A 14,117-nucleotide genomic window follows, 5' to 3' on the forward strand; every position below is an offset into this window, starting at 1 on the left:
GAAATAAGGTGATCTGGTATTCCCATCTTTTGGATAATTTTCCACAGTTTGTTATGATCCACACAGTCAAAGGGCTTTAGTGTAGTCAGTAAAGTAGATGGTTTTTTTCTGGAATTCCCTTCTTTTTTATATGATCCAAGAGATGGTGGCAATTTGATCTCTGGTTCCTCTGCCTTTTCTTAATTCAGACTGTACATCTGGACATTTTCAGTTCACATACTGTTGAAGCCTAGCTTGGAGGATTTTGAGCATTACCTTGCTAACATGTGAAATGAGCACAATTGTACAGTAGTTTGAATGTTCTTTTGCATTGCTATCTTTGAGATTGGAATGAAAACTGACCTTTTCGAGTCCTGTGGCTATTGCTGAGTTTTCCAAATTGGCTGGCATATTGAGTGCAACACTTTAACAGCATCATCGTTTAGGATTTGAAATGACTCAGCTGGAATCCCATCACTTTCACTAGCTTTGTTCTTAGTAATCCTTCCTAAGGCCCATTTGACTTCACACTCAAAGATGTCTGGCTCTAGATGAGTGATCACACCATTTTGGTTATCCAGGTCATTAAGACCTTTTATGTACAGTTCTTCTGTGTATTCTTGCCAGGAGATATTCTTGGCAGAATATTAAGATATTCTTCTTAATATCTCCTGCTTCCGTTGGGTCCATACCATTTCTTCCTTTATTGTGCCCATTTGTTTTCATGAAATGCTCCCTTGATATCTCTAATTTTCTTTAAGAGATTTATAGTCTTTCCCATTCTATTGTTTTCCTCTATTTCGTTACATGGTTCACTTAAGAAGGTTTTCTTATCTCTCCTTGCTATTCTTTGGAACTCTGCATTCAGCTGGGTAAATCTTTCATTTTCTCTTTTGCTTCTCTTTCAGCTCTTTGTAAGGCCTCCTAAGACAACCATTTTGCCTTGTTTCATTTCTTATTCTTCGGGATGTTTTTGATCACCGCCTCTTATACAATGTTATGAACCTCCATCCATAGTTCTTCAGGCACTCTATAAGATCTAATCTCTTGAATCTATTTTTCACCTGCACTGTATGAGGGATTTGATTCAGGTCATACTTGAATAGCCTAGTGGTTTTCCTTACTTTCTTCAATTTAATTCTGAATTTTGCAATAAGGACTTCGTGATCTAAACCACTGTCAGCTCCCCATCTTGTTTTTGCTGAATGTATAGAACTTCTCCATCTTTGTAAAGAATATAATCAGTCTGATTTCAATATTGACCATCTGGTGATGTCCATGTGTGCAGTCATCTCTTGTGTTGTTGGAAGAGGGTGTTTGCTATGACCAGTGCATTCTCTTGGCACAACTCTGTTAATCTTTGCCCTGCTTCATTTTGAAATCCAAGGCCAAACTTGCTTGTTCTTCCAGGTATCTCTTGACTTCCTACTTTTGCATTCCAGTCCCCATTCTAAAGGAGATCAGCCCTGGGATTTCTTTGGAAGGAATGATGCTGAAGCTGAAACTCCAGTACTTTGGCCACCTCATGCGAAGAGTTGACTTATTGGAAAAGACTCTGATGCTGGGAGGGATTGGGGGGCAAGAGGAGAAGAGGACGACAGAGGATGAGATGGCTGGATGGCATCACTGACTCGATGGACATGAGTCTGAGTGAACTCCGGGAGTTGGTGATGGACAAGGAGGCCTGGCGTGCTGCGATTCATGGGGTCGCAAAGAGTCAGACACTACTGAGTGACTGATCTGATCTGATGATGAAAAGGACATCTCTTTCTTTTCTTTTGGCATTAGTCCTAGAAGATCTTGTAGGTCTTCACAGAACCATTCAACCTCATCTTCTTTGGCATTAGTGGTTGTGGCATAGACTTGGCAATGATTAGAGGCAAGAAAGTTTGCCTTGTCAGTAACCCTGCATAAAGAATGGGCACACACAAACTGAGAGGCAAATACTGCCAAATTGAAGACCATGTAGAAGTCTGTTAGCTGAAAACTCTCCAAGTGCAAAGGATGCCACAGTATAACTCCTTTGTCCCCTACTTCCTGGTCATCTCAACTATCCATTCGTGCTGATGAATCAAATGTTGTTGGAAGGGAAAATAATGTATATGACTAGGCTGGATGTGTTCTCTGTATTCAGAGATTCATAGCACATTAGAGACTGTAAGAATTAGATCTTTTCCTAGCCTTTTGATTTTACAGATGGATTGACTGAATCTATGAGTGAGAAAGTTACTTTTCTGAGGTCACAGCCTGAACTAGGGTTAGAATGAATCATCTCTATGCCATGGTACCTATAACTCTTAATTGGCCACTGATTATCCCTCCCTAGCCTAACCACTTTCCTCCACATACCAAAACAAAAAAGCTTTTTGTTGACTATTCCTATAAGATTTCTTAGAAAGGTAGCCATTACCCTAATGAATATCTTCTTTCAAGTTCATCTCTTTTTTCTTTTTGTCCTTCAGTCATCTAAGAATTGTACTTTGATGCATACTACTACCTATATGATATTGGCTGCCTAACCACTTATCATTTAGGGTTAAAAGTGAAGGTGAAAAAGAAAGTTCAATATAGATTATTGTTTTGATCCCAACAGCTACTGTCTTTAACTTACTGTACTCATAGTCATAGTTTCTAAAGCAGTACAGGTATTTTTACCAGCTAAGTAAAATATTATATTTCTTAGAGTGACTTGGAAATTATCTTTCTGGGTTTCAGTGTCAGTGTTTCATTTTTTTAGTTAATATCAAATGCTTAAACTTTTAATCCTGGTATTCCAACTGATTAATTCCTGAGTCACTAGTTCTGAAGAATATTTTAATATAAATTCCAAAAGGTGACAACTTCTTTTTAAGTGTTGTATCTTTAATTGTTAGGTATATTAAGACATGTTCAATGAAATTCTGACCAAATTTAGGAGGGTCATATTTATGACTTTGATCTATTTTCAAGCACCATAGTAATGCTAATTTGATATTGAAACTTGTATAAAAATCTAATGGGATGAATGCTATTGTTTAGTGAAATGTTAAATTTTCCTCTTTGCCCTTTGATTTTTAACATCTTTACCATTTTCATCCCTATATTTTCCATTGGAAGTTATGAAACATTTTATTAATATCTTTAAAATTAATTTTTGATATTTATTTTTAATTTTTATTGGGGTACAATTTACAATGATGTTAATTTCAGGTGTACAGCAAAGTGAATCTGTTATACATATCCATACATTTACTGTTTTTTAGATTCTTTTCCAAGTACTGAGTAGAGTTCATTGTGCTATACAGTAGGTCCTTATTAGTAATCTATATTATATATATTGTACTGTGTGTGTGAATCCTGTTCTCCCAGTAATATATTTTATTATAAAACTGACTTCTATTTCTTAGTAATTTTATAGTATTTTTTTGCATTTACTCAATCAGAAATTAGGTCTATGATACATTTTTAAGGAAAAGATTATTTTATGGATGATTTGTTTAACTTCATCCATAAAAACCTTATTTAATGATACTGTAAAGTATAATATAGGTTATGCAGTTTTACATTGTATACTTGAAAAGTTTTACTGTTTTATTAAAAAAAGAAAAATATAAAGAAAAGTTAACCTTAGTCAAACAAAATTTAAAAGGAGTTATATTTGTTTCTTACTGGTGCTAAAAGCTACATAAAGACTTATAAAAATAAACAATAGAGCAAAAGTTGAATTAACATTTTAAATATGTATATATTATATTTTTCCAATTAGGGCAATAAAACATGCTAATGGTAAAGTGTTTTTAAAAATACAAGATATGTTTTTTAATTACAAAAATTAATTATGTAGCACCACCCAGAGACAACATTTTGACCATTTTGTTAATTTCCTACCAAGTTCTTAGTTATTTTTGCTGTTTAAGTGTGTGTGCACGTGTGTGTGTGTTCTGATAATAACAGGCATGGATGTTTGCATCCTGCTTGTTTGGCAACTTACGGGATCCTTTGACTCTAAATCCATTTATTTGTAAACCACCAGGGTGTTACCAGTATTCACCTGCAGATCCTATAATGGTAAGTGATCCTTCAAAAATGTTCCCTCTGTGCTATGACTTTATTCAAATGCAATGTGCTTTTAGATTGAGCAAAGATTTTTACCTGCTCCTATTGGTGGGCTCTGTGGAAGAGCCAGATGCCTTTTCTGGATAATGTAAACAACCTGTGAATTCTTGTCTTGCTAGAGCCGAACATCAGAGGCTGTATTTAATCTCCAGGGTATACTATTCTCCGTGTTCTTCCAGCCCTTTCTTCTAAGTAGCTTCAAATCCCATTGCCCGTCCCCTATTGTGAAGGCTGTATTGCAGTCTTGGGAGTTGTGTACTCTTTAATGGGTATAGACTGAGAAGGTGTGGGAAACAAGAGGCAGCTTCACTGCCTTGGGAAGCCATTTACCATGGAATAGGAAAGTGAATAACAGCCTTGCTGGCCAGCAGCCTAGGGCTCACATTTCTGATATGGGGGTTGTAACAGTCTATGGTTCCTAGAAATATCCTCCCATTTCTTCCTTAGTCAGGTTAACAGTTTAAGAATTTAGACACTAGTTAGTCACTGAATACCCCTCAGTCTATTCAACTGCTAGAAGCTTAAGCAAAATCCCTCCCAGATATAGGAAGAGCTTTGATTGCCACACCTGATTTGTGGCACTGCTATGATTTCACATCCTTTTTTGTTTTTTTGTGGCTATTTCTACAGGAGATTAGAATAGATCATGTACAGCTGGCTACCTCCCATCACACCCCACAAATCATCTCAGTTATATTTGAATCAGGAGGTAAAATATTTCTGTCAGGTCGCTAAGATGAATGCATGCCTAATGCTCAGGAAAATTTAAAATATTTTTCTCAGGGTCCCAATTATAAGCAGAACACAATTCACCTTCAGAGTTGTGATCATTATGGCATTAACTGCTGTGCACTTCAACTCGGTGTTCACAGATCAGTTGGATGTTGTAATAAACTGTCATACTCAAAGTAACAAAGCACACATTCTATACACTAACTCTCCTTATATACCGGTAACTCATACTGCTTTCACTTGGTTTCATTAAACACTTAGGGACCAACTCCTGTACATTATGCTAGTGGTAAGCTGGATGAAATGACAACTAAGTGTTCTGGAAGCAACAGATACATACACAATATATAATATACAATATAAGAGAGGGAGGAGAATAAATTAAGAGGTCACCTTGGTGGTTAAGAGAGATGCTTCTGAACTTGCATTGCCTGAACTCTAATCCTTAATCACCTTACTTGCTCTGTGACCTTAAGGAGAAAAAAAATCAGATAAAGGAAAATCTATTTAATTACAACAAGTACAAAGGGGGAATGAGACTTTAGAAGCACTGGCAGAAAAAAAAAATAATAATAATAACATTCCTAAGGCTACCTGGTTTACATGGTGTTCTTGTGCTATTCTTGGCAGAAACAACAGCATTCCACCTGGTATTAACACTTCCAGAGGTCATTATACATTTTCACATATATCATGGCTAAACTCCAGTTCACAGTTGTTTTGTTAGGAAATTCAGATTTTAGAGAAATATTTGAGGTTTTTAATATTTGGGAGATAAGAAACAGTGATTCTGTGATTTTTAGATTATCTCAAGGTGCAAAATATTTTGTTCCTTCTGACTATGGTATGTGAAGTGCTTAGTCATATTGGATTCAGGGCAGAAAGGTCATTTTTTGCTTCTACATCCCCTACGTTGTTTTTCTGCTTCCAATACCTACTCTTTTCAGTCCGTCTTTACACTTCAGAGTCATCTTCCCAGATTCACCTGATGGTATCACTTCCCGCTGCAGAAATTTCAGCCAACTCCATAAACTCCTTAGCTAAAGATCAACAAAATCTGGTCTTGATCCATTTTTCCTTGATCATTTTCTGCTACTTTCTCACTTTCCATCCTCTTTCCTCTTGATGCAACCCCCAGTCACTCCACTAACATTGATTTTGTTACAGTCACACGATGTTTGTGTGTCAAGTCCAATAGTTATTTTAGGTTCTTAGCAAAGAGTAGGACACGACTGAGCGACTGAACTGAACTGAAGACTCTTTCAATGCACCTGTCAGCATCAGTCATCCTTAACCCCTCAAATCTCCTATTCCATGGGTTCCCTAATTCCACTGGCCTAGCTTTCCTTTAACCTATCATTTTTAATTTTATCTCAGCCCTATAATTCACTTACTTTTCTTCCTATTTAATCTCCAGGGTATACTATTCTTTGGGTTCACTACTAATCTCCAGGGTTCACTACTAATCTCCAGGGTTCACTATATGTCGGTATTTCCCAGGTTCCATTTCCTGATACTGTTCTTCATTCTACTTGATTTCCCTGGATAACCTTATCCATTCTCATGGTTTTGAAGTGATCCCCAGATTGAAGTATTCAGCCCAGGTCTCCAACAACCTGGTGGACGTTCTTACATGATAGCTCTACAGGTGCCTTAAACTCAACTGAATGCATAATCCCCACCTTAATTCCCTTTCTTCTTTTTAGTTCCTAGCTCACTTGGCAGAAGCATTATTCACCTAGTCACCCAAACTAAAGACTTGGAATGTAACCACTTCTCTTTCTTATCTCTCACTCATCAAGAACTGAGTCCTAACAGTTTTTTTCTCTCAAAATTCAAAGATGCCTAAGTGGTAGACAAATTACTGAGATATGAGGGCAAAATGAGATCAGATTATGTACTGAAAATTTCTTTATTCCATGGATGTTTTATCTCTTCACTTTTATCACAAGCTGTGCTTTCAATTTTTAAGTCTTTTGTTGGAGTTCAAATGAAACAGGTTTTCCTGAGAGAAGTAACAGAATTGAATACTTGATGCTTCTGATGTCTGTAAATGATACTATTATTCAAGGTTTAAAAGAAATGATCTTTAAGCATAAAGCTGGCATAATTTGTCTTCACTGTTCATTTGTTTGCTTAATTAAATCCAGGATTTAGCAAAATCTCAGAAAATAAAACTGCTTGTGGAAACTACTCCTTAATGACAAAAGCCCACAAAATGGACTCAGGTCAGATGTTCGGTTGACTTGTTTAATCATTGTGCAATGAAAGGAGGGAAAGGAGGGCTTCCTGTTTACCTTATTGATGTGAGAGGAATGCAAGTGTGGCAGAACATTCTGGTTGCAATACAGCACTTAAGGAACTAAAATCATTAAGGACAGAGTTGCCAGAGATGATAGACTCCTGGATGATTGCTTTTCGACAGTGTGAGATTCCACTGGAAATAGCACTTTTTGTGTGTACATACAGCACTCTCCAGTTAAAAGAAATTATGCAAATGTCCCTGTGACAAATCACATTTTAAATAAACCACTTCACATTTGTGAATGAGAGATTTTTAAAAGGCTGGAATTGCATTCTCTTTCAGTTAGGGATTGTAAGAGTTTTCTCTCCTTTTCACAGATATAGTCGAGGAATTATTTAATTGCTGATGTTAGAGGCTATGCTGCTATGTGAATTAATTAGTTCTGTTTTTAAAACGCTTAATGTTTTTGACTTACAGGCATTTTTCCTGTCTGTCTTCTAAATACATGTGCCCCGGTGTCCCTGCTGTAATGAGCACCTTGCTGGCGAATATCAACGCTTTCTATGCTCACACAACCATTTCAACAAATGTGCAAGTTTCCGCCTCAGATCGATTTGCTGCTACCAACTTCGGAGTAAGTATTATTTTTTGAACTAAAAATTTCTCATAACTTATTAGAGTTAGATTTTCAAGGAGTTTTGAATTCCACCTATCTTAGAATTTTGCTGCACAATGTACATCTTAGGAAGACTCTCTTAGTGCATGCTCATTCACTCAGTTGTGTCCAATTCTTTGTGACCCCATGAACTGTAGCCCGCCAGGCTCCTCTGTCCATGGGATTTCCCAGACAAGAATACTTGAGTGGCTTGCCATTTCCTTCTCCAGGAGATCTTCCTGACCCAGGAATCGAAGCCGAGTCTCCTGCATTGGGAAGCGGATTCTTTACCACTGAGTCACCAGGGAAGCCCTTGTCTCTTAGTATGATAGACTAAAGTTTAAAGTTTGACAGTCAGTAGGCATCTTCATTAGCTTAAATCTTCATATATGTAATGGCTTATCCAATGGAGGAAAACATTTTATAATAGAGTAGTAGAATTTATCGGAGAAGGCAATGGCAAGCCACTCCAGTACTCTTACCTAGAAAATCCCATGGACAGAGGAGCCTTGTAGGCTACAGTCCATGGGGTCGTGAAGAGTCAGACACGACTGAGCGACTTCACTTTCACTTTTCACTTTCACACATTGGAGAAGGAAATGGCAACCCACTCCGGTGTTCTTGCCTGGAGAATCCCAGGGACGGGGAAGCCTGGTGGGCTGCCATCTATGGGGTCGCACAGAGTCAGACACGACTGAAGTGACTTAGCAGCAGCAGCAGCAGCAGTAGAATTTATAGGAAACTTCCCCATGTATGCAAATTTCCAGATATTGTTCCCTGGTAAATGTGAGCTCAGTTGGCTTCTCTAGAGCCTTTTGGGCTCCATTTACACTTCTTATGGATTTCTACTGGTACTAATGGATAAGGACATATTATCTAAGTGAAAATGAAAAAGTGTTAGGTGTATAAAGAGACTGAGAAAACTATCTGTACCTAATTAAGACTGTCCACCTGATATATTTAAATGCATTTAGTAACATATTGAACAGTAAAAATGCAGGATCCTAAGGAGTCTCAAGTATTTATCTGTTGTATCTAACACTGGAACCCATTCTCTATAAGCATAATGAAATTGAAACTGACAAGATTGGAAATAAGATATAAATTTATGGTAATCCCAGTAAAGTGATAAAGATCTAAACCGAGAGTTGGTGGAGATGGGATTGGAAAGAAAAATTCCAGAGCTTTTCAGAGCATAGAATCAACAGTTCTTTGTGTCTTTAGGCATGTTGTGAACAGTGAGGGGAAGGGAGAGATGTCTGAAATATTCCCCAGATTTTCACCAGGGCCTTTGGTAGGCAGTAGCTCTCTCTCAATAACCATGTAAGACAAGTAGTTCTATCCTCATTTGTTTGTGGAGGAAACTAAGATCCATTGTAGGAAAGTGATTTCCATAGTTTCTCTTCTCACTGCACTTCCAAATTGGTTCACTGAATATATTTTTATTATTGATTATGTTGTTAGAAGTCAAATTCTGAGGTATGTATCATAGAGCAGAAACAAATGAGACCTAACAAATAAAAGGTTAAAAGCGCTGCTATGTCTACTCTTTCCTTGTCTTTTACGTCTAAAAGAAAGTGCGTGGGAAATGTGTGAGATCAGTTGGAATGAATTAAAGGAAAAGGTAATTATTATTTATTGACAAATCAACATACATACCAATATAAGAGAACATTTTCTGGGTTAGGAGTCATGGAGTTTGAGTTTGTATTCAAATTTAGCAAGTCAGTTCAGTCATTTAAGCCTCAATATCTCAGTAAATTCAGTGAGGATAGAAATTTTTGCTGTAACATGTTTCTCAAGTTTAATATGGAAATCAAATGAAGTAAAAGATAAACTAGTTTTTAAGACTTCAAATCTCTCTCTAAATATAAGGTATGAAGATTTCATCTCTTCTGACTACCTACAGTATATACAATACAACATCAGCTACTTTTGTTAGACAGATTGACTCTTGTAAGAGCTGGCACCAAAGAAAACTCCCTAACCAGCTCAACAAAATACTCTTATGGCCATTACCAGATCAAAGAACAGTTTTTGTTATAAAAACCTCATCTTGATAACAATATTCATTGTCTTGGGATTTTACCTGTAACATAAAGCATTTGGTGTTATGAAATTGTTTTGCTTTTAATTTTCTTCCCGGGTATACTGTAGAGAATAAGCCCATCTTGTGGAACACTGAGCCCGTCTACCTCTGAGAAAAAGCTGCGTTTATGTGATTAATTTCCACTGTAAAAACTACCTGGAGGAAAATGAGATAGCATGCTTCATGCTGACCCAAAGAAGAGGAGCCAAATTGATTTCACTACTTTGTAGTGTTCTAGTAGCAACATAATTATTAAAAAGTTCATTTTGTAAATCAAATAACTTATAGAAGATGGTCAGATAAGTCTTTTTTCAGACTACATCTTGATAACTTGGTGATTTGATACATAAATTTGGCTAGATTTTTCTCTACCTATAGAAAATAATCCAATTTGCTCAGGAAAATGCATATACAAAAGTATAACATTCCCCGAATCCACTCGGCCTGAAGTTCTTATTAATCTGATTTCTGAAGCTGATACTGTCAGTTGTGATTCAGATAGAAACACCATTATAGAGCCCCCTTTTTATCTTGCCCAAAGGTGTAATCTATACACTTTTAATCTTAAAAAAAAAAAAGAGTGGAAAAGATTTCTTACCTATAAGAATTGTAAAGCAAACATATATTTAAGAAAAGAAAATCACTACTCTTCCAAATCCAGATTTGTTGTGTGCAGTGCTATTTAAAGTCATGGTTTAGATGAATAAAGTGAAAACTATAGAACACATATATGTGAAGAGGAGGGGCAAGCAAAGTTCACTGAGAAAAATTGTTAGACAAATTGGGTAAAAAAGATAATAAAAATCCTACATTATGAAAGACAAGGTAAAAATATTTTAAGAAAAGAGGAGTGTATTGCTTTGTCAACTGTTGCAAAAAGTCCAGGTAAGATCCAGAAAGAAATGAGGTTTTGGCAGTTAGGAGGTCATTGCTAAGTGAAGTGGTTGAGATTAAAGCCTAATTTCTTAGAAATCCCCAGCGAATGGTGTGTATGAATAGTGGTATAAATTAGGGTTTGTTTATTCCCTAAAATATAATGCAATCATTTAAAAAATCAAGTTTTTTTTATTTCAGTAACTTAAAAATCAAGTTTTTAAAGGAACGTGTATATAATTGAGCAATGCCCATAAACTAATGACAAATAAAAACATATACATACAAAACTGTATATACTCTAATTCCAGCACTGACAACACACACACATACATATATGTACATACATAGTTACTGGTTTAGAAACAAGCCTGAAATAAAATGTACCAAAAGGCCAATGGTGCAACCACTTGGTAGGAAAGAGCTAATATTTTTCTTCTGATGTGTGTGTGGGTGGGGGAGGGGGCTTGTATTCATCTTTATATTAAAGTTGTACATTTTTCTATATAATATTTTTAACTTATAATAATAAAAAATAGAGAAAATGTGTGAGGAAATTGACACTAATCTGTTAAGCAGCTTGAATGAAATGGTAAGAGAGATTGGTTAAGATTGAAAGAACATTAAAAAAACGTTATTTTTACTGTCTGGTAGAGTAGGAGTTTTTAGTGTTTAATAAGATACACTGAACATATTTATATATTGTTAGGACAGGAAGTCAGAGAAGGCAATGGCACCCCACTCCAGTACTCTTGCCTGGAAAATCCCATGGACGGAGGAGCCTGGTGGGCTGCAGTCCATGGGGTCTCTAGGAGTCGGACACGACTGAGCGACTTCACTTTGACTTTTCACTTTCATGCATTGGAGAAGGAAATGGCAACCCAATCCAGTGTTCTTGCCTGGAGAATCCCAGGGACGGGGGAGCCTGGTGGGCTGCCATCTATGGGGTCTCACAGAGTTGGACACGACTGACGCAGCTTAGCAGTAGCAGCAGGACAGGAAGTAGCTGCAAAAGTGATGTTGCTAATTTATCGGATGGAGCATAAGTAATTTCATAACATTCCAGAGGACAAAGAAGTAAACCTGGTCAAGAGGACTGAAGGAGGAACATTCTTTGAAATTGAAAAAAGGACAAGTTCTGCTCTGAAATTTGAGGGAATGTTGTGTGAGTCCTTGCAGAGAATGCTAAGTTTTTGATATAGGAGTGAAAATTTGATGAAGTCAGCATTTCCCTAATTACATTCAGATCAGATCAGATCAGATCAGTCGCTCAGTCGTGTCCGACTCTTTGCGACCCCATGAATCGCAGCACGCCAGGCCTCCCTGTCCATCACCAACTCCCGGAGTTCACCCAGACCCACGTCCATCGAGTCAGTGATGCCATCCAGCCATCTTATCCTCTGTCGTCCCCTTCTCCTCTTGCCCCCAATCCCTCCCAGCATCAGAGACTTTTCCAATAAGTCAACTCTTCGCATGAGGTGGCCAAAGTACTGGAGTTTCAGCTTCAGCATCATTCCTTCCAAAGAAATCCCAGGGCTGATCTCCTTCAGAATGGACTGGTTGGATCTCCTTGCAGTCCAAGGGGCTCTCAAGAGTCTTCTCCAACACCACAGTTCAAAAGCATCAATTCTTCAGCGCTCAGCCTTCTTCACATTACATTACAGCATTTCCTGATCTTCTCTGATTATCTCCAGGACAAGAAACATCCCTGTATAAGATAAGGCCTATGATAGAGATGTGCGAGCTAGAGGTGGCTGGAAAAGGTTTGGTTAAGCTCCTGAAGGGAATAGAAAGACGAATGCCTTTGGGCCTCATAAGACAAGTTCCTAGAAAAGCTGAAGGTATCATTTGGCATCAGGAAGAAGCATAACTCTGTTGTCATAATAATTCATGTGGCTGTGCATTTTTCTCAGAATTTCTCAGCATGCAGATTCTGATGTAGTAACAGATTCAGCATAAGGCTGAAATTTTGCCAAAAAAAAAAAAGAGGCAATGGAAGGTTTAGGCGATCAAAAAAAGTTGAAGTGACTCACTGTGGAATCTAGGTTTGATAAATGGAATCATGATAGTGACAGAGACAAAGGATTTAGGTAGAAAAATAATGCTGCTGCTGTGCTTAATCTCTCAGTTGTGTCTGACTTTGCAACCCCATGGACAGTAGCCCTCCAGGCTCCTCTATCAGTGGGAATTCTCTAGGCAAGAATACTGGAGTGGGTTGCCATGCCTTGCTCCAGGGGATCTTCCCAACCCGGGGATCAAACCCGAGTCTCCTGTGTCTCCTGCATTCTTTACCCACTGAGCCATCAGGAAAGAGCCATCGTCCATACCTAGGAGAAGATTGTTGAAAATTGAGTGTAAAACAGTAGTGTCCTAGAGCTAGTTTGTGCCTGCTGACAGACAATGATTGCTAAATTTTAAAGAATATTGCAGGCTGGTTGTTGAATACAGCCATCCTTGAAACTGGAAATACAGAGAGTATGTACATCATGAAAATTGGTAAATGCTAAAAATCAAGGCTTTATTCTTTTGAAGAAATGGCTTTTCGGCACACCCTTGTGCTCAAAGATTGCTGGGAGTCAAGATCAAAGAATTTGATTGAACAAAAACATCTTCATTGGTGTTGAAAACACCATGGTAGAACAAGAGTTGAAAAAGAATTTCCATTAGGTGGGAGTCCGTTTTTCAACTCTGAAGAAAATAATTTAGGAACTTTAGTGAGTATTTTAAGACTATAGCCCACCAGGCTTCTCTGTCCATGGGATTTCCCAGGCAAGAATACTGGCATGGGTTGCCATTTTCTCCAGGGGATCTTCCCAACCCAGGGATCGAACCCATGTCTCCTGCATTGGCAGACAGATTCTTCAACACTGAGTCACCTGGGTGGCCCTATCTTAAGACACAAATAGCAAATAAATTATTAGTAAAATTTATGTTTATCTAGTCCCACTTTTTTTCTTCAGTATAGACACCTTCTTTGACATAGCCAGTGCCCCACAAAACAAATACCCTGCGTCACCCATGGAATGAACATGAACTTGGGCAAACTCTGGGAGATGGTGAGGGCCAAGGAGGCCAGGTGTGCTGCAGTTCATGGGGTAACAAAGAGACCAGCACAACTGGGCAACTAAACAGCACCAACAATCCCTTATTATTACATGTATTCTTTTACTTATTCACTTATTCATCAAATGCATATTTATGTAATACTTCATGTAAGGCATGATGGCCAGTAGTAGAGGGACTGAAAGATAGATATTGACCTCTGTTCTCTGAGGCTTATACTCTAATGGGATAGTCATATAACTGTGTGTTACAATAACCATAAATCATTCCCCAAATGGGGTGTCAAAAGAGCTCATATTTATAAATGTGCTTTGAGATTGAGGAGGAGAAAGTGACTGACACTCTTCAGAGGCACATGGAAGCTTGCCGAAAGGAACAGTACTTTT

At 37.7% G+C, this 14,117-nt stretch overlaps 1 protein-coding gene across 3 annotated transcripts in view; it reads left to right on the top strand.

Annotated features, from left to right (window-relative positions):
- UNC13C (unc-13 homolog C) overlaps positions 1–14,117 on the top strand; it is an 855,380-nt gene that overhangs the window by 539,656 nt on the left and 301,607 nt on the right. For all 3 annotated transcript variants that reach the window (XM_044925029.2, XM_044925027.2, XM_044925028.2), the window contains one exon: positions 7,529–7,685. In XM_044925029.2, the coding sequence (XP_044780964.2) occupies positions 7,529–7,685 (157 nt within the window). The remainder of the gene's footprint in view (positions 1–7,528; positions 7,686–14,117) is intronic.

This window comes from Bubalus bubalis, chromosome 11 (genome assembly GCF_019923935.1).
Source record: "Bubalus bubalis isolate 160015118507 breed Murrah chromosome 11, NDDB_SH_1, whole genome shotgun sequence".
Classification (NCBI taxonomy): domain Eukaryota; kingdom Metazoa; phylum Chordata; class Mammalia; order Artiodactyla; family Bovidae; genus Bubalus; species Bubalus bubalis.